Below are 21,212 nucleotides of genomic sequence, written 5' to 3'. Positions count from 1 at the left end.
GCTGTAATGCCTCTTGGAGCACATGGAGTTACTGTCCGCATCTGGTTTGTATTGCCTTCAGTGGGTTTTATTGCAAGCTGTAGTGCTCTTGTCTGTACCCTCCTCCTCCTTGCCCAGTTTTGTCTGGCAGCATTGGGCAAGTGAAACCCAGCCTGGAAAAAGCTACAAAATGGGCTGCACATGAATTAATGGCTACTGATAGCGGGGTGTTTTTCCTGGTATTTGGCAGAAATTGGATATCTTGGCTCTTACCTCTTCATTATCCAGGCTTCTTAATTCCAAGCTCATTACCAAGTCCCTGGGATGTGTTTAAAGGCTCCCTGCCTGCTTGGAAGGGGAGGCTGGTTCTGAAGAGTCCAAGACCTGCAGCGGGTGAACGCCAGTAGTGGCATATCCCCATGGGGCACTCGGGCACAGACCAGCAATCACGGTGGTGTCAATCGCCTCGATTATGTCTTTATGCTCCACAGCTCCCTCCAGGAATGTGCAGTATTCAGTGTGGGGGCTTGTGTCCACGTTGCAGCCTAGGAGTTTTCCATCAGGAACATTGGGAGTATTGAAGATGATCTCGCAAATGATCTTTTTAATTGGCCCCAGCCCAATTTTTGCTTGTCTCCAACGCAGAAAGTGGGTTTGGAAAGAAATGTTGTTGTTTCTCCCTCTCTCCCCCCATTTAAACATCTCAGGAATGTCAAGTCTTGTCAGCCTTGGCTTTGCTGGGGAAAAAAACTCCCTTGAGGAGCTTGGGGATGTGTGTTTTATGTGATCTCCAAGCCCTGAGGGAAGGTATGGGAGGGAGGGAAAGAGCAGGTCCTTAACAAAAGCTTCCTTTATCCCAAATTTTAACGAGGTATTGCCATTAAATAGCAGCAACCACACAAATTCAGCCACCCTGACTTGGTTCTCCAATGTTCAGCCCCTTGGTTTATCTCATGCTCTCACTTTGCTGGTTCCTGCTATTCCAGTGTTTTCTAAGGCAGATCACCCCCAAATTTGTGACATAAACCTGTTTGGTAATATGGCAGATTGAAAAGACTTTTCATCACCTTTTCCTGCTGCAGTTACACATAATCACCAGTAATCAGTGTGGAAACAGGCAAATGGAATCTGATTTCCTGAGGATTTCTGTCTCCAGGGCTGACAGAGGCTTTAATTGACTTGTGCAGAGTGTTCCTGTTATCTCTGCACTGTGTTTTAGTGTCACCTTCCTTCCCCACCTCAGCTGTCCTTGTTATATTTTGGGGGCACGTGGGCTGCCTGTGTACCAAAGCAATGGGTGCAGGCCATCCCGGCCAAGGGCAGGTGCTGTGTGTTGGCCCCTGGCCACTTGCCTGCCCCTGGGAAGGGGAGCTTGCTCACCCTTCCTGCTCCTTGATCTCATCCCAGTTTTAGACTGTTGGGATGATGTATGTTTGGAGCCTTGTCTTCCTTGGGAGCAAGGCTACAAATGAGTTTCCCCCCATTTCTTCATGATAAAGTGAGAGATTTGGTGTACTTAGTGGAGCAGTGGAAGGGATGCTTGGGGTTTCACAGAACCCCTCTCCTGCTGTCTGGGCTGTTTTTCATGGAAAGCTGCAGTGGATCTTGCATCCCCATCTTTCCCCTTGCTTATCCTAGTGCTACGGGGTTGGTGTGCCCTGTCATGACCACCAGCCATCCCATGGGTGCTCTTGGCGGTGATGAGGAGCGCGCCGAGCCCTCTAAGCCCACAGTTACACCTCAGCCCCATGCCTGCTGCCCAGCTGGACTTTGGAGCTGAGCTGTAGACCTGGGGAGGAAAACCCTGAAGAAGGAGGAGGAGGAAATGTTTGTTTAATCCCTGACGTGTAGGTGTAGCGCAGTGTTTGGAGATAGCAGATTGTGAAACAGCGTGGCTGGGTAATCGCCTAGCCTGCAGCCTGCAGATAACACGTGCAAAACAGGCAGTGTTGTGGGGCTGCGGTGGCTCGGGGTGGGGGGGTGGGTGGGAAGCAGCAAGGTTTATTTGTTTGTGCAGCTTGTTTTTAATCTAAATAACCTTTTAGAATCCCCCCTCCCTCTGAATAGTGATTCCTTATTTATAGAGGCCTCCCATTATTATTTAGCCTGAAATACAGCCTGTGCTCCGGCTTTTACGATGGGGATTAGTTTTCTTAATGGGCACAGGGGGTGGGCAGGCAGTGAGAGCCCCCCTGCCTTGGAGTTTCCTTTGCTGTCATGGGGTTTTAGCTTCTCTCAGTGCATACCTGGGGCCTGCTGCCCTTGGGGCTCCGCTGCCATAAACCAGGCAGCAATGTGTTCCCAGCTGGAGCAGGGCCGGTAATTGCTTTGGGCAGGTTTATGGTGGGGAGGTGCGAACTGCTTGCTGTCTGTCTGCCCTCCATGGAAGTGGGTCTGCGGATGGGCTGGGAAGAGAATGGCCAGTGTGGGAGAAGGGATGTGTTTTTGCCATGGGGAAAGGGGAGGTGGTTAGGGAGAAAGCAGTGCTGTTACCCGTCTTTAAAAGGATGCACACACCTTTGCACACACTGAGAGTGCTCAGAGAAGCACACTGGGTTGTCAGAGTGCATCTCTGAAGCTTTAGGCTCTGCATTTCTGTTAAGGAGGAAACCAAAAAGTGTCAAAGCAGCTGCTTGCAGACTTGTCATAAATATCACAGGGATTTCACAGCAAAACGCAGAGACTGTTGAAGCTGGTTGGGCGTACCAGAGACTTTATGGAAGGAGTAGTTGGATTTGATCAACACTTAATCACTCTCAGGCTGCTTGGCTCAGTCTTGCTCATCCTCTCCCTCATGCCGCAGGAGGCAGGGGGTGCAGGACTCAGCCTCCTGCCCCTGCTGCCAACGGCATGTGTCCGTGGGGCTGATGGCATCTGTAAATGCCCCAGGTGAAACTGAGCAGGTATTTAATGTGCTCTTGCTATAAGAGAGCAGTCGAGCTGCACCAGGTTGCTGATGCCCCTTTTAGGACAGTGGTAAAATGCTTCCTACCCTCCTCCACGGAGCATTGCAGACATCCTGCTTTTGTGAGCAGCCTGGCAGAGCTGTTCTTGAGTGGCTTGTTTAACAGACAAAGGTGCCTTGTGGCAAGGTTTTATGTGATGCTGCCCCATCCATTGCTGTTGCCCACATGCAGGCAGCCACCTCCTTACCTCCTGTGCCACGGGCCTGTCTCGGTGCCATGGGGTGAATGTAGGACTGCAGATGAATGGCAAAGGAGTGGTTTTACAGAGGACGATGCACTTCACTTTAATTGCCAGTAAGAGTATTTTGAGTGTATACTTCCCTAAAACCTCTTGCTAATGCTGTTTGTCATCCTCATGCAAACAGCTTCCCTGTTCCTGGCTGTCCAGGCTTACAGCACTTCCTAAAGACCTTATCTCCTTGGGTTTAGAGCAGCTCTGTCTCTGTAGGCATGCACATGCACACATAATTCTTCACCCCAGTCCTTCCCAGCCCAGAGTTGCACTTCTTTTGCATTACCTTGTGGGCCAGTGTCCAAATATTGAATACATGGGTTTGATTCTTTGTGCTGAAAAGCAGCTTGCTTTTTCCCTAGCAGAAAACTTCACATATAGGTAGGAGTTTCCAATTAATTCCATGAAGTTACTGCTAAACAGGAATGGAACATTTGCAGCAGCAGCAACACTTTAAAAAAGTTTGCTTACAAGCAGTTTATTGATCTAGCAAATAAGTGGATAACACAAGCCTGGAGGTGTATGATAGTTAATGTGTAACCATTAAATAGACTTATTTGAGCACTTTTTATGTGCTTGCATGGCAATTAAAGCTTATAAACCTGTGGAGAGTGTTTTTACGTGGAGTAAAATGAGAACCTTTATCCCAGAGAAGGTGTTTGTGGAAAAGGTACAGTTTATGCAATTGGATTCACGTGACTTGATGTAAGCTTGGGGCCAATTCCTGAGGCTCACTGCAGTATTGCTGGGTATTGGCTGCCCTCCCAGCAGCCCATTTGGTATACTGAAATCAGTGTCATTCCATGATGGCGTTTTATTGTGAGCCTCCTGAACAGAGGGTTATGTCCTTGCTCTAGATGGATCTTTTGGCTCTTGCCCCTGTGTTTGTGGGAGTTTTGTGCCTTGCAGTGGTGGTTGTAGGGTCAAATTTGCTGTGAAAATCCCCCCCCCCCAAGTGGTTTCCCACTGGTTAACTTGATGAAGCTCTTGAAGCTTGTCCTTGTTTAAGCAATTACATAGGAACCCAAGCTTTGTGGGAATGTGGGAAAACCTTGATTTCTTTACCTTTTCCTTTCCCATACAGTGTGTTTTATTAAAAGCAAAGACTGAGATACTGGGGATTCACTAGATAGAATAGATGTATATATATAATATATATGTAAGCCACCTCCTTCGTGACTAAAAGAAATGAAGGCTGAAAACCTGACTTGTTTCAGGCCTTTGTAACACTACCTTCTCCACACCAGAGCATGTGGACAGCAGGGAAGAAAGGATGGAGGGTAGCCTGGTTCAGCATGTGTAATTGTGATTGAAGAGCTCCAGGCAAATATTGACACCAGATTTCTTGGCAGACGTGTTGTTCCTGAGATGCCTTTGGAGTAAGTGATCCTTCACTGGTGCATGAAGCAGCCCCTCTTGCAGTGGTGGAGGTGGTGAGTAAAGGGGAAGAAGCTCAGTGAGTGGAGCTGAGAAATGTGATGCTAGAGGGGGTTTCACCCAGAAATACTGTGGTATCACGTTGAGGTGTCGGAGCATCCGTCCATTTGTTAGAGATAGGACACCTTGGTCTGAATGCAAGGGATGCATGTGCCTACTCTTTGCGCCACAGGACAGCCCTTGCCTTTTCACATTCTTAAATCCCTGCATAAACCCCAACTGCCAGCCAGAGAAAGGGAAAACTGTAAAATGTTATTTTCCATCAGCAGCTGGCTGCCTGGGCTATGTGCCGTGGTGAGGGTGCTTTGCTGAGCATGTGTGAGATAACCTGCTTTCTCTGCTGCAGCTCTAGAGAATGCACCAGAGGGTTGTTAGCATCAGCCAGATACCTCTGTAGTATGGCTTTGTAGCACAGTCTGGACAGAAGGTTAAATCAAGCTGTCGTTTCTGCAGTGTTATTTCCTATACAACACTCTGGAGAAAGTTCAGTATCACTTGGTTAACTTTTGCAGGGCCATTTCCTGTAGGCTCTGTTAGAGAAAAGCTAGATTATGTGTTTCCAGTTGCGGCACAGTTATTTTCCCCTATAAAATGCACTACAATTTATTTTTACATGGTTTTCATTGGTTTGCAGAAGGCTTTGGGGGGGAGTTTGTGTGTTTGGAAGATTGAGAATGTTTTTATTTCATACCTCGCTTACTGTGACAAATTGAGGAAAATGTGTTGTTTAATGTGGCTGTAGCCAAGGCAGGCTTGGAATAGAGAGTACAATAGCATGTGCTCCCACACTGCTATGGGTTGGTGGCTTCTCTGACACAGGGTCCTGCTTCTGACAGTGCCTGGTGTTAGGAAGGACTGAGAAGACTGCAGCCAACAGCCAAGTTGTGATCTCCCCGGAGGAGAGAAAATATCTCCTCTTTGTGGCTTCACACGTGTGGTAGGGATATGCATGGGTGTTTCTTTTCTGTGTTTTTTCAAGCATATGATATGCTCTTACCCTCTGGTGTCCTTGGACTTGTCCTCTTTAATCTCTCCCCTGACCCCACTTGTGCGGTGTCTTGGGTTCTCCATCGTGGTTCAGCTCAGGACTTCATCTTTGGTGCCTGAAGTGCTGCACTTCTTTTTCCATTGCTGTCTTCTCTTAGAATCATAGAACGGTTTGGTTTAGAAAGGACCTTAAGAACATCTGGTTTCAACCCCCCTTCCCTGGGCAAGGATGCCCACGCTAGACCATGTCCCCCAAAACGCTGTCCAGTCTGGCCGTGAACACTGCCGTTGTTGCTTTCCATGAGCCCTAAGAGTTCTCTTTTTCCTGATTGCCTTGTAATGGTGACATTTCTCCTTATTCTCTTCACAGAAGTTAATTTATCTACTCCCCAAAGGTCACAGTTAGAATTCTCCAAGCCATGAGCACACTTGTAGCCCTCCCCATACAATAACAAACCTTGGGAGCAACTTGTGCACTTACATTTTTGAGATAACCACCTTTTGGAGTGCAAGGTGTTGGGTGCTGGTGAAGAGCCAAGGTGATTTTTTTCCCCATGGGAGACTCAGTGTGAGTAGTGAGCTCTTTGGCACAGGGCCTGTGAGCTTATGAGGACCAGTCGAAAGAGTGAATGGGGTGTTTCTGTTCCTGGCCTGACTGTAGTGTTACCTTTTTCTATGATCAGTACAGCTGGGTGGCCACCCACATGGAGTTTCATTATGGGACTTCCTTTAAGAGGCCATCAGATGATTTTAAAGTGGCATCTACGTTGGGTTATGTCTGAAATGGGCTTGAAGCAAGAGGGAAGGATCTGTCTGCCTTTTCGCATTCCTCTGCAGAATTTGTTGTTCATGCAGCCATTGTTCAGGTGAAGGGCTGCCCTGTGCTTGAAGCTGGTGCTAGAACATCCACTGGCATGTACACAGCTAGTGGGTACAAACTAAGACAGTTACAACAGAAGATCTGATCTCAGATGCAGAGCCGAGCAGTACTCCAGTAATAGTTAAAAGAAGGAATGGGCTTATCCAAATACCTCTGAATCCAACAGTTTTGTAAGAGAGCGAATTCTTAATTGCTTCTTACAGCAAAAGAACAGAGGAATGTTCCCCTTCTCATCCCTGTACAATTTAGAAAGGATAAAAATCTATAGAAAAAGTTTGTTCTTTGATTCAACTTTAATAACGTCCACTCTCCTTTGAATTAGCTGTGCTTTTAGCTGAGAAATTGCACAAATCTGAGGGAGTTCACTGAATAATAAATCAAGGCATCCATCCAGTGAAGTACATCCCTTTGAAGTAGATGGAAAAAATACCTTCCTGATCTGAAGGCGAAACGTTTGCTCAGCTTTAGTGCCTGAGTGATGCTAATGCAGGGTTTGAGCTCAGCTCAAGTGCCCCAACAAGGAGTGTAGGGAGCAGGAGCAAGCCTAGCCTCATTGATTGTCTGATTCACCTTTGCTTTGCTCTTTAGAGACCTTGTCCTGGGTTCAGCAGTAGCAGTTGTTTTTCTCCTTCTTAGCAGCTGGTGCAGTGCTGTGATTTTGACTTTCAGCCTGGGAACAGCGCTGATAACACCAATGTTTTTAGTTACTGCTCAGTAATGTTTACTCTGACCAAGGACTTTGTGAGTCTCATGCTCTGCCAGGGAGGAGGGGAAGCTGGGAGGAAGCAGAGAGAGGACACCTGACCCAAACTGACCAAAGAGGTATTCCATGTCACAGCATGTCATGCCCAGGATGTAAACTGGGGGCAGTTACCCGGAAGGGCTGGTTCACTGCTTGGTCAGGCTGGGTATCAGTCGACAGCTGGTAGTGGTTGTATTCTCTCCCCTTGTTATTTTGCTTATCATTATTATTATTGGTGGTAGCAGCAGTCAGTGGTTTGTGTTATACCTTAGTTACTGAACTGTTCTTATCTCAACCCATGGGAGTTACATTCTTTCGATGGGGAGGGAGTGAGTGGACAGCTGCGTGGTTTCTGAGTGACGGGCTGGGCTTAAACCACGACAGACCTGAAGAGTAAAAAGCTGCAGCCACTGGAAACAGGGACTGTGTTGTAATCCTGGGAAGTCCTGAGGTACCTGACTGAGGAAGAGTAAGCTCATGTGAAGGATTTCCTAAATGTTATTGGCTATAACTGTTCCTTTCTCTTTGTGTCTCTCTGCAGTTTGAGTTGTGCTAATAAAGAAGTCTGGCTTTGTAAGTGGAAGGAGTTGAAAAATAGCACCAATAAAAACTGTAAAGCTCTCAAACATGTTTAATAATAGTGCTTCTGTAAAATATGCAGCATTATGTGCTGGGGCAGAGTGCAATAAAGATTTTTACTAGCGCTCTTCACAACTCCTTCATAAGCTATATGTACAGCTATCCCAAACTCTCCTCAGAAAGCCTGTCTGCCTGTATACATCACTGTAGGTGTACTGCCTTTGCAGGTATAGATGTGTATGTGCTTGTGTTTGTCGCTGCACATGCATCTATAAATTCATAGTGAAAGTCATGAACATGTGCAAGTTATCTGAGCAAGAATATATGCTTATTTGTGACATCCTGCTGTATGTAAGGAATGTGAAGACTGGCATGTAATGGAAAGCAGCAAGAGATTTAACCATCCCCTTGACTTCTTTGTGGCATTCTTTTGGCAGAGACATAAGCACCAGCTTCATCTGCTTTGAAATCCTTGCTGGTATCCCGTGGCTATCCCAGCAGTAAACAGCACTACTACAGGAGTTATGCCAAGAAAGTATGAATGCCTGTTCTGATAGATGGCCCTGCTCATAGCACTGAGGCAGGAATACAGCTTTCTATATAGCACATTGTAAAATGAAGAGTGTCTTCTGGAGGAATGTTATATTCTAGGTCATGCTTATTGTAATTGCAGTGATCATTTACACGTAGAATCAATGTGAGGAGAGTGTCAAACAGTAACCTGATGGCTTTCTCCTGCCAGCAGGAAGTGCACTGTGGATCACTTTTGGTAACTCCCCTATCACACCAAAGGCAAAGGTGGTAATACAGCTGTTGGGTGCTATAGTTTGTGATAATACGAGGGCAAAGGAAGCCATCTCTGCTGTTCTTGCACCATGTGCAGAGAAACAAGCTTATTGAGGAAAATGGTTTGTTTAGGACCTAAAATATGGAGTAAATTAAATTGAAAGTCTCTTCTGGCTTTTCATTGTCAAGTGAAAAGTAAATTTATTTGCCTTGTTTTGCAGCAAAAGCATTCTATATAGCTTGGCTTTTATTTCTGTTGATCTAGGTGGAAATGTCTTTTAAATGTAGCTTTTCCATCTTTGAAGGTCAGTTAAAACAGGTTGGAGATCAGATAAAAGGGACAGAACATTTGCTTCTTGGTGTATCTATTTCTGTAATGTTATCAATGTGTGTGGTTTTATTTCTGGCGTTTTGTTCCAGGGCTTCCTCTAAGACTGAAAAAATTGAATCAGTTGGATGCAGTACAGCTTCCAATTTGGGGTTAGAAATCCATTAAATTGCTTGGTGCTTTATTGACAATGCAAAAGTGCTGGGAATGAAAGTGCATTATGATTGGACATTGATTACTTGAAAGGAGAGAGTGTGGATGCCTGTGTAAACCACACACCTCCTGCGAAGGATGGCCAGCTTAGGGATTTTTTTAGCTTAAAATGTGTATGTTTTCCCCTTAAAATGCTGTTCTTTGTAATAAAGAACTATTTTTAACCTGCAAATGGAGAGCTGTCTGCCCCATGTTTTTTCACACCTCTGGGGGATTAGAGCTGGCACAGCATCATGCAGTGCTGCCAGCATGAACCGTTAGCTGGTGCTTTGAGGTTGTATGTGTCATTCCTTTCCATGCACAAGGTCTTAGGGTTTGGTCAACCTCTCAACTTCAGACTACAGCATTGAAAACTGAAGGGAATGTCCTTGCTTGAGTGTGGGGTTTTTTTTTGTTGTTGTTTTTTTTTTTTTTTTTATGGTGAACATAGCAAGAAGTCCAATGTAATTCCACTCAGATTGCTGCTAGGATCAGAAAGGGATTATTTCCACTGTGGAAAGCTGCTGATTCTCTGGGGATTATGTGAGAGTAGTTATTGCCACCAGGTGGGAAGAAGGGGGCCAGAGACAGGAGGGATGACCAGTGCTTGGGGTAGCTGCTTTGGCTCTGGTCATTTAGAATCATACAATAGTTCGGGTTTGAAGGGATCTTAAAGCTCATCTAGTTCCACCCCCCCTGCCATGGGCAGCGTCACCTTCTTTGCAGCACATCAAATGGGACAGAGCTTCAAGTCAACATAGTTGCTGAGATATCTCATAGATGATGATGCAGCAGATGTACTGGGTGAGCAGCAGCCACTGGTGATAATGGTGTAGTGCAGTCAGCCTGGGTCGACAGAGAATGGGAGATGCCTCTTTGCTTTTCCAGTGTTCTGCTGTATGAGGGTGGGAGGTGCTGCAGCCCCTCTCTGGTGTTAAAAGCAGCATTAGGTGAGAGAGAGATGAGAGCAAGCTGGTGATCCCCACGGCTGAGCTGCAAGACAAACCTGCATGCTGTTTTCCCAGTACCTTTTGCCTCATCTCTTTGCCTGACTAGTTTTAACCAGCGCACAAAATTCCTTTGTGCCGCTTCCAAGTGAGTGTGCTTTTTGGGGGAGATCCGTCCTTCCCAATTAACTGTTAATGGGAAGAATCAGTAGAGAATGAAGCGCTGAGCAAACAGCATGGGAGCAGGCTGCCTGCCCTTCTCCCTGCCGTTAATGATTGACCAACCTTTGCTCCAGCATGGACATGTGGTGCTGTGCCCTGTGCTGCCATTGGAGCTGTGTGTATGTGAACATGGTGGTACTGTCAGAGGTGGGCCAGGTGATGTATTTACTTGGTGTTTCTGATGAACTGTGGTGTTGAAGCAGTGGAAAAACGCCTTCTTGGCTAGTGAAGCTCTCTGAGCTTACCAGAAGTGCTTTCAGACATGACTGAAACCACTTTCATCCCCAAAGAGAGCAGAGCACATCACAGTTGAGTGTTTTAGAAGAAAGCATATCTTAAAATATGGGTTATTGGATACTATTGAATGGTTGTTGACCTAGGATGTTTTCTTGTGAAAGCTTCTGAACAGTGTCTGGGGAGCCTGGATTATCTCCCTTTTCCTTCAGCACTCAACTCGTAACCCACAGCTGGATTTTGCAAAGTCATGTGGTGGCAGGGTTGGGTTGCCAGCAGTTAAACACACAGCCCTGGGTCTTTCCAAGCATCCAAACAAGCCAAAGGTTTAACGTGGTTTATCTGCTGCGAGTACTTGTGAAAAATTGCACAACTCTGAGATGGAAATATTTGCTTTGCAGAAGCAGCAGGTTTTGAAACTCTAAATTGAACTTAGAGGTGATTTATCAGTGTAGCTCTTGTTATCAGTTGATGGAGGCTTAGCAGTTGTTCTAAGGTGGACGTGGTGGTGAATTATATAGTTGTTAATCCTCAATAAATTGGTTTAGTGTGTTGAATACACAGCGGGGAGCCCTATTTGAAAATGTTAGTAAAGAAGTCATGGCCTTTATTGATTTACTGGAGAAACACAGTGGTGATGGAAGCAGTAGCAATTTGTTTCATAGGCATTTTGCTTGAATTAGGCCTCCAGCCCTTGTTTCAGCACTCTGAGACATAGTGTGCTTTGCCTTGTGGAGGCAGAATTTGCCATCAAATTGGAAGGTGAGTTTGTTCATGCAGTGGAGCAAACAATGTGCAGGGGTTTGGTTTTAGGGTATGGCTTTCTCACAACAGCAGGCAGCACTTTGATTAAATAAACACAGAACAAACCCTGTGGGTATTTGGGAGGATGAAGGGAAGAGTTTTATTTGTGGGTTAAAAACCAGTCTTCCACATCCTGTTTTTCCTTCCAGCTCCTTACCTGTTGCAGGTGGCAAACCAGGGTTGCTCTATGTTAATTCAGTAGTTATTTGATGCCCGTGCCCTCTTTGAAACATCTTTGTGCTTTGAGGCGATCCTTGCAGCTGATGGCTCAGTGTGTTTTGGGGAGGATCAGCCTCCTTCAGGCGGTGCAGCTTAACAGAAGCAGCAAATAAAGTGAAATTGCTGCAATTACATCTCGCCTGCTTTAAGCCTTTCAGCATCCCTGTTCCCTGCATACAATGCTGCCTTTTGGGAGAGGAGGAACATGCAGTCCTGATGGGAGAGTTTATGGTCTCAGTATCTGTGAGCTAAGTGTTGCTAGTATCTTCAGAAGCAGAGAAAGCCTTGTTGAATACCTTGTCATTCATGCTTGCTTTGTCCAGCCATCCTCAGTTGGTTTGGGTCCCTGCTGGCTGCAGGAAGGGCTGAGGCCATTGGATGGCTTTCAAATTACTTCACTTATTGAAATCTCATTTTTATTCTTTTTGGAGCATGGAGCAGTTGAAATGCTGAGAGAACAACTGTTGGGTGGACCAGGATCAACCTTTGGTAAAATGAGTATCCTTACACTTTTCCTGATGCTGCAGAGGTATAGCAAGATGTCTGTAAGCACCGGAGTTACCAGAGTGCTTTGCATATATGTTGTGTGTTTGCAGCTGTGTGTGATTATGTAGATTAATCTGAAGCTAATCTTTCTTTAAGAAAAAATTTAAAAAATCGAGGTGTTTGGAGGAGATGGTTTTCCAAGCAAAATAAGAAAAAGGCAGCAAAGAACTGCACTTTAGTTTTGCTAAGGTTATTAAAATAGCAGGAAATGGGATCCTAGCTTTTGTCAAAACACATTTGTGTAAACTGAACAGGACCTAAAATAATCTGACACTGCCCTTTTTGAAAGAGACAAGTAAAGCCTCTGAAAGCTCCTTGTTTGTAGGAGATGTAGGAGCCTCCAGCATTAATGTAGCCTTACCCAATGCTGCTGCAACACTTCTGTGCCCTTCCTCAGCCAGAGTGTGGTCGCTCTCTTGTGCTGCCTGTTTGAGCCAGGGAGCCAGCAGTGATGGAGATGCCTACATTTGCAGCCCTACGTGAGCAGACCAGCTCTGGTAGTACCTTTACCCTTATGTACCAGATGAGATCTTTGTGCTAGTGAGCAGGAACAGTTGTGAGGGCAGAAATGGCAGAGGAGGAGGAAGAGCCAGGGCTGAGAATACATGCCTGAGAGTTACTTGAAGCTAATTCCCTAACTCTTTGAACCATATCTATCACATGTTTAAGTTGTACTCCAGCACAATGCTTCTCAGTGATGAGGTTTTAATTAATGTTCTTTGCATTAATGACTGCATGCATCTGCTAGAATCAGCATGGTATTGATTCTTCGGTGATCATGCCACAGGAATTTCCTTTAGACAGTATTGTTGGTCATGACTGAGAGTGATTCATGGTGCAGTTTTCTTGGTGTCTGGATGACCTCTCAAAGTTTGTCTTCACTGTCAAATTAGCTCATATTATGGCTTGAGGGTTGCCCTTAGGTTGACTCCTTTCTGCACATAAAGCCCCTTATATGAGCAGGCTATTAACCCAGGCTAATATGATGCTGCTGCTGCTAATTTGAGCTAGGGCATAAGTAAAGCCTGAGTGAGCACATTCGCTTAGCTGCTAGCAGGACTGCTCAGTGATGGGGCACAGCTTTACCCACGTGGGTGCGACTTGTCATTCCAGTGCCCTATAGGGTCCCCTTCTTCTCTCCAAAGCACACAGAACAGTAAGGAACATTCACTTTTGCTGCCCTGTGTTTTGTGGATCTTGCTTCCTTTTATGAGGCAGCTCTTGCTGATGCTTCATGTGAGAAACTTCTGTGCCCCAGCAGTGTGCCTTCTCTTGTAAGCTGGGTAGAGCAGAGCTCATCAGGGTGCACTGTAAAATCATGAGGAGTTTGGCTTGTCTCAGCCACGGGCACCCCAGAAGTTGAGCATCCCAGAAGCTGCACAGCCCAGTCAGTCCCAAGTATTGCTCAGCAGTGTGCGAGCTCATGCTCGAGGCTGGCTTAAACACAGGATGTACTGTGGGTGCAGAGCCCTTCAGTGCACCCTTCAGCAAGGACGTACTGCTGTTCTTTGTCCTTGCTGACCATAGGCTTGTGACACTGAGTTTGGGAGCAGTGGAACAGAGGTGAGGGTGATGAGGCACCTGAGGGGTATAAGAATCTGTGAGTTTTCTGTCAGTTTAGCAGGCCAGATTTAAAGGAAACTCAGGAATGGCTGTGTTGGGTTGGGTGGGTGATTCCTCTAAGTCCAGGCTTCATCTTCTTGCAGTGCCTGAGCCACTTCGAATGAATCTACAAGAAATCCTTCAGAAAGTAAATAAGGACTATGTGTCCAGCATGTGAAAGCTCCTCTTGACTCTCATCACTGTGGTGGCTTACACAACTCCATTTGGTGGCCATTTGTTTAGTGGAAGCTGGAAAATTCCCCTTTAAGGGAAGGTGTTGCTGTGCAGTGCAGGTGTAGCTGGCAGTAGCTGCAGTAGCTGTTTGGCTACTCTTTCTTGCCTTATGGAAGTAGATTTTTGGGCTTGTCCTGTGCACAAGGATGAAAAAATAGACTAAAGCTGCTTCTTTCCATCCTTACATGCGTACAACCACCCGAATCCTTGCAGTCCCTTTTGATGTCTTTGTACTTCAGTGTTAAGCCTCACATGTCACTCCATACAAGGACTCTGCCATCTCTCTGGGAGCTCATGAGCTTGTTCAAAAGAGAAATTTGTGTGTGCTTGCTTTTCTGCACAGCTGTATACTTTTAGCATGGGCAGTGTGTTCCCCCTCTTGTTTTCCTGGCCCCCATCCCCAAGCTAATTCAGCTGAAGCCATGCTTTTCATACCCAATCAAGTGTGCATGGGGCCTCCATTCCTGTGCTGTAAAGCCATCCACAAACATGTGGGAAGAGGATGGTGCCTATTCAGTAAGCTGCAGACTAGGCAGCTATCTTTCGACAGATTAGCCAAAGGAATTTCTATTGCAGGGCTCGATTGTTCTGGGCCCTCGGCTCCCTTTTGTGCAGGAGCAATGAAAAGTTGTGTTATGACAATGGTTGACAAAGTGTTTAATGAAAGCCACAGTTGGCAGTGGCAGAACTTTGAGCCATCCTCGTTTTATCCAATGCCTGTCATCAAAAGGTGGAGAAACGCTTTTGACATAATCTTCTGCACTGACAGATAAATGGTTTTGATGTAAGGGTCGGAAACCTTCACCTTGCTAAACAGAATTCAGCCATCATCATGGTGAGCACAGACCAGGAGCTGCCTGTGTCTCCATTCCTTTGTCTATCAAGCCAGCCAAGCACCTCTGTTTTTAAGAGAGGTGACTCCTCTCTGTGCTGATTAAGTTCCCAAACAGAGCCTTAACTTCTATGTGAACTCCTGCTCTACCCTGCTCCTTGCCCAAGGAGGCAGGATTGGCATCTCATGGTTCAAAGAGCTTATTGATCCTTCCTTGCTGGCAAGCAGAACCCTTTGTGACAGCATCATTACTTTCAGGACATGGTTTCAAGGCAGGCTGTGTACTTGGTTATTTAACAAGGTGTTCTTTTTAGTCTCTGCACTGTTCAGTGATCCACAGTGCCATTTTCGCTATGTGCACTGAAGGCAAACCCTGCTCTCTTATTCAGTCTGGAATGGATGAATAGAACAGGGCCCTCCCATATTGATTTAAAAAGTCCTCAGTTCCTGATCACAGTCATCTTACTGACTGGAGGGGGAAAAACCCTACATTGTTGGATTAGCCAATACAAGGAAGACTTGAAGTGTGCAATGGATAAATAATGTGCAGAGTATGTCTCATACCATTAAGTGAAAATAAAGTTTGAAAAGACCCACAAACTTCAGAGCAGCGTCTCTATTCAACAGGGAAAAAAACAATCTGAACATTTGAGCCCACTCAAGTTGGTGGCTCTGTCTTCTCTGCCATTTGTAGAAGCTTTTGACCTTTGTAAGATGCATCCCTGGACTTACAGCACAGGCTCTTGTCCAGGATTTCTGTTGGCTGTCTGAATTCTGTTTTCTTTCCACAGTTGCCTTGGATAGATCAAAATACCCTCCCATGAGTAATTCAGTGGAAACATGTACCCATGGAGGGAAGCAGGCAGGACACGGGGCAGTCTGCTTTCTGTGTGGGTATGTCCACACTTGGGTTTGGCTGACTCCATATGGAGATGCAGGTGTCAGGAAATAAGCAGACCACACAAAGACAAGGTCTCTTGGGACCGGCATAAAGCATTGTAGATGATGCTTTAGAAACTGCCATGTTGAAGAGATGCCCAGTATTTGACATAGCTCAGGTGTTTTAGAGGACTTCTGATTCAGGAAAGGATAGGTTTTGCTTTGAGTTTTGAGGGCTCTTTGAAGGCATTTTAGAATACTGATGGCAGAAAGATGTGCTCAGTGATCCATTGCACTACTGCATGCCATCAGAGCAAGAGGCTTCTTGAGAAGTGATGTGTTCAGTGCTATGGGAGAGCAGGAATGTGACAGTTTTCAGCAATGAGACAGCTGTGCCCCCGAGCTTGGCATCTCCAACCAGTCTGCATTGCTAGTCTGCTCAGCTTGATGAGGCTGAGCTGATGGAGATGTTACAGCTCCTGCAGTGCTTTGTGCACTGCTGTACATTTGGGACCCATGCTTGGTGGTGAGGGAGTGTCTCATATGTACCCATGACCTCAAGTTTTGAGTTCTCTTTATTTGCATTACTGGAGCCCAACCAAGACTGAGGCCTCATTTCATCGGCATCAGGCAATCCAAGACAATACCTACCTCAATTTTATTTACAGTCTAAATAGACAAGACAGACAAAGGGTGGCTGTGGAAACAAAAGCTCTGGAGAGGCGATGTGACATGACCCGGTCACCCAGCAGGAGATTAACAGAGACAGGAATAGACAGAGGTTTCCTGACTCCCAGTCCCAATGATTTATGTATTGGAGCATGTTGGTTCGTTCTCCTATTTGAATTCTGTGACTAGCATGCCAAATACTGTCTGGTGAGGGGATCCACGTTCTGGGAAACACATTCTTTGATTACTAATGCTTCAGGCTAGAAATTCTTGGGCATTTTAACATCAGTTGAAATACATCTGGTCTCAGAAATGGAGTAAACTGTTTATTTTGGTGTATATGATTGACTTCATCTCCTGCTTATTTTACACTGACTCTGTATTTCTACCTTTCATTTCCCTGTCTGATTTTATGTGTATTGTGTGTTTGTGGCAGTTAAAGTGGGTAGCATGGGGAGAACTGGAGACTTTGGCATACAAGGTGTAGTTCACCTGTGCCTTCTGACGAGCCAGCTACTTGTGCAGTGACTTTGATGTTCCAACTTCATGAATGGCAGCAACAATAATCAGAAAGTCTTGATGATGTTGAAACTGTGGCCATGAAATCCTTTCATTCACCAAGACATTTGTTCTTTCACTTGTGAACTTTTGAGGTTCATATCAGCTTAAGCCCTGGTTAAGCCAGGGATCTGGTCCCTTGGATGGGGGTAAGGATGATCAGTTTGTGCCTGTGATTTTCAGTGCTTGATTCATAGAATAGCTTCTTAGCTTATTGCAGAGGAATGTTTTGAGGATAAATATGTTACCTTAAGAAATGCAAAGATTCGGAGCAATAGAAGGCATAGAAATGAAAACAGGTGGTTTCATGCACGGTCATGTCTGGCTGTATTTTCCCCTTACGGTTTGTCACTAGTATTTCTGTGTCAACTTTATCTTTATTGTATTGAGCCTATAGGACATTGCCGGTTGTGTTTTCTCTTTTTTTTGTCTGTGCATCAGGCAGGGGCAAGCTCCAACCTGATCTTGCTGTGTGGTTTAAAAAATAGTAATGTAATCTATGGGCAAATTGCACTTTAATTCATAATTGTGCTGTGAGTATGGACTTGGCTTTCAGACGCACTCTGAGTTTAAACTGCAGTTTGACTTTTATTTAGATAAATGCCTTTGAGTTCATAGTGAAATGGATATCTGCTGTAGGCTGGTATTGATTTAAAGGTCTCTTGAGTCTTTTAAAAGACAGTAGGGCCTTACAGGACAGTATATTTTAAAGCTAGATGCTTGGTTAGGTTTTACAGTCCTGTGTAGCTTCAGGTCTAGGTTCTTCTTAGAGCCAGCCTGTGTTGTTGATTTATGGAGCCTTCTTTCACATCAGGTATTGGCATCAAATCGAACATGTCAGGCAAGATGCAAGGAGCTGCCTTCAGAGCTGGCTGCTCTGAGATGATGGGGAACTGCGTGTGAGGGAGAACTATGAAATGGTTCCCATGTGCAGGGAATGCTTTTGAGGACTTCCCATAAGTGTATTATAAGGAGGGCAGGTGATCAATAACTGCTTTTTAACTTGGAAGAGGTGTTTATTGCTTCCTGCTCATCATGCAAAGTTGGTAAGCTTTGTGGTCTTCCAAGTCTTGGTATTTGTAAGGTTGTTGTGGGAATGGATTTGTCTTTGCAGTACCATGAAGTGCAGTGGGTTAGCACAAGCAATTCAAACAGAAGGTGTTCACCTATGCTCTTCTGGCAGCTGCCCTTTTTTATGGGTCTTGTGTCCTCTTTACCATGGGCAAAAGTTCATTATGTGCCTTGGCGATTTAGGTCCTGTTTACCTGTGTGGCCTCCAGACCTGCTTGGGTTCTGTGGACGCAGCTTTAAAACAACACAAAACGTACAGCGCAGGGAAGATTGGCTGGTTTTCTAGTCAGACTGGCTTGGTGGTTTGAATGAGCAGCTGAGTGTTTGAGGGCTTATCTGAAATCAAGCTGTGAATCTTTTGGGTTGTGTTCAGAGGTGCAGTAAGAGGGTGTAACCTCCCTGCAGAGGAGACAGGAGGGTTGAATTTTACCCAGGATAATATCCTGGAGCAGGGTGTGGAGCAGGGTGAAATGAAAGTAGGTCCCCCTCACAATTTCCTTACAACTTACTGTGGTTGTTCCTCTGCTACCACCCATCAATTTGCCTCCTCCCTCTTTAGATTACGCGCTCACAGGAACATGCAACACTGCATACATCATGTTAATTAGGCCATTTGTTAATTTCCACATCATTAGTCACTTGGTTTTAATTGAGCTGTTCTCTCCTGGTAAGCCCATAGCTGCAGGTTTGACCTGTCGTGTGTGGTGTGCTGATACTGCATATCTTGGAGGGGAGACTTTGCGGTTGTGCTGTATGATGCTACAGCAGAGCATGCCAAAGGTCTTACTTGTGGTTTTTGGAGTCCAGCTCTGGTGCCCCCAGCACAAGAAGAATGTGGACCTTTTAGAATGAGTTCAGGGGAGAGCCATGAAGATGGTCAGAAGGCTAAAGCACATCTCCCTTGGAGACAGGCTGAGAGAGTTGGGTTTAGTTCAGCCTGGAGAAGAGAAGGTCTTGGGGAGATCTTAGAGCCCCTAAAGGGGCTGCAAGAAACCTGATGAGGGGCTTTGGACCAGGGCCTATAGGGACAGGACAAGGGGAATGGCTTTAACCTGCCAGAGGGGAGACCGAGATGAGTTCTTAGGCAGAAGTTCTTCCCTGTGGAGGTGCTCAGGTGCTGGCACAGGGTGCCCAGAGAAGCTGTGGCTGCCCCATCCGTGGCAGTGTTCAAGGCCAGGTTGGACAGGGCTTGGAGCAGCCTGGTCTAGTGGAGGCTGTCCCTGCCTGTGGTAGGGGAGCTGGAACTAGATGATCTTGAAGGTCCCTTTCAACCCAACCCATTCTATGATTCTGTGAGCTGGTTCTTTATTTGCATTATTTTGTGCTTGCTGTTGCTAGCAGTCCTTGCAGTGCATCTCTTCCAGAGGCACATTGAGGTCTGGCTGTGTTTCAAATCGGGGGGGATGTCCCACAGAACAGTTCTGCTCTCCCACCAGGCTGTTTTCAGATAATACAACACAACCTGTTTGCCATCCATCAGTGAAGTGCTATAATACGATCTGGATTTATATTGTCAGTTGTGTCACGTTGTCAAGGACCAAAGTGTGTACTGCTACATGAGTAGCTTTAATCACTGATTAAAAAAACATGTAGTGATTTAAAATATCTGGGTAGAAAATGTACGCTATATTTTATGTTTATACCTAGTAAGTGTGCGTACCTGTGTGTATTTATTTTATATGTAACACAGCGGTCTGTGAAAATACTGTGTGAATACAGCTATAAAATATTTAGCAGAAGGTTTGCTGATTGCTTCAGTTCAGACTCTAATTTGTCAGGAAATATCCTATTCATCTGTGATTAGTCTTGTGGTTGTGAATAACCAATAGAAGAATAATAAATGTAATTGTGCACTATAAAGACAAATTAAAACCACACTAATGCAAGAGAGGAAAAAGCTTAGGGAGAGCTAGATAACATTCTGAGCATGGAACTTAACTCATTCACGTATTGAACAGAAAAGTGCTGCCCTGCCGTGTTCAAGTGCTCTTGTTTAAAACAAATCAAACCGCACCCTCCCAGTGCAATCCAGAATAATTAAGTCTGTGTTTTTGTGAGCATGGTAACTGTGCTATGCTGATCTTGCTGTCTCTTCTTTAACAGAAACCTGAGCTACAACAAGTTGACGGAGATTGATCCTTCTGCCTTTGCAGAGCTGTTGGACCTGGAGGAAGTGTAAGTATTCTTTCAAATCATTTAAACCCGTGTTTTGCCAGGGCACTTTGTGTGCCAGGAGCAAATGGTATGTAATTTCCTAAGAGAGTGCCTTCCTTCAGTTAACTTGAACGAGCAGATCTGACTTGGTGTGTAGTGTTTCATTTACTCCACATTGTACCTGTGCTGGGGGTTTCTAAAGTAAACGGCAGAACACAACACCCCAGTCAAAACAGCATGGCTGTTACTGGAAATCATTGGAGTTTACCTCCATCAGTCTTATGCAATGCTCAGCTAACACACCTGAACATACACACAAAGCTCCTTGCTGAAAGGATAACCCTGAAGCAAGGCAGAACAGCCTGGATTGTGATACCTGATGCCAACCTAACCCAAATCTCCCAGGAAACAAAGGTGTAGTGTAGTGGATAACAAAGCACTTAACTGTGTCTCCTCCTCTCTGACATTTGTGCTCCTTTTTGGAACCAGAACAAGTTCTGTTTGAAGCCTGCTAGGTGAGGCTAAAACAACAGAGTTGTCTTGTCCTTTGGTGGAGGAAGAGAAGGAGCTGGTGATGGTCCCTGTGGCTTTGCCAGACCCTCCTTGCTGATAAAGAAACCTTGTTTAGGGAATTGCAGGATTTCCTGGCCCTTGATCTTTGCTCAGCACTTACACTTGCAGAGGAGCTGTGCCTGTCAGTGGTTCCTGGAGCTCTGATTTTGGGGTTTGAAAACTGAAAGTGACTGAAATTGCAAGTGGTGGGTTGAGGTAATGAGCTCGTGTTTGAATGGTGAATCGCTGGCATACTTGAGGTTTGGGCTCTGTTTGAAGAGCTACTGATGCCTCATGGGAAACTGAAAAAACATTTCCTTTCTGAAACAATACTTTGCTCTGTGTATATCATGCATTTTCTCTTGTCCTCTGTTTGTTTTCATTAAAGTGTTGGCTCTGAGGCTTGTGGAGGGGCCAGATCCTGCTGTTCTTAAATAGGCAAAAGGGTTTGCTATGGCAGTTCTGCCTGGCTGATGTCTACAGGATTGGAACATGGGGACCATGTAGCATCTCGCCCCTAGCTTCCCTGTTTACACTAATAGTAAGTAGGGACCATGATCAAGCAAGGAGTGACTACACTG

At 45.5% G+C, this 21,212-nt stretch overlaps 1 protein-coding gene across 6 annotated transcripts in view; it reads left to right on the top strand.

Moving 5' to 3' along the window:
* LRIG1 (leucine rich repeats and immunoglobulin like domains 1) overlaps positions 1-21,212 on the top strand; it is a 90,566-nt gene that overhangs the window by 15,946 nt on the left and 53,408 nt on the right. For 3 of the 6 annotated variants that reach the window (XR_009966934.1, XM_062630273.1, XM_062630271.1), the window contains exons 1-2: positions 11,802-12,075; positions 20,029-20,100. Coding sequence is in view for 5 of the 6 variants with exons in the window: in XM_062630273.1 (XP_062486257.1) it covers positions 11,981-12,075; positions 20,029-20,100 (167 nt within the window). In the remaining variant the exon portion in view is untranslated. Of the gene's footprint in view, positions 1-4,353; positions 4,557-11,801; positions 12,076-20,028; positions 20,101-21,212 lie in introns of those variants that run through there. The other 3 variants (XM_062630275.1, XM_062630272.1, XM_062630274.1) reach the window with 3 other exon arrangements.

This window comes from Pezoporus occidentalis, unplaced genomic scaffold (genome assembly GCF_034315485.1).
Source record: "Pezoporus occidentalis ecotype Australia unplaced genomic scaffold, CSIRO_AGI_Poc_V1 ctg35, whole genome shotgun sequence".
NCBI lineage: Eukaryota > Metazoa > Chordata > Aves > Psittaciformes > Psittacidae > Pezoporus > Pezoporus occidentalis.
Note: the sequence above shows the minus strand (reverse complement) of the source record. Positions and strands in the feature narration are given on the sequence as shown.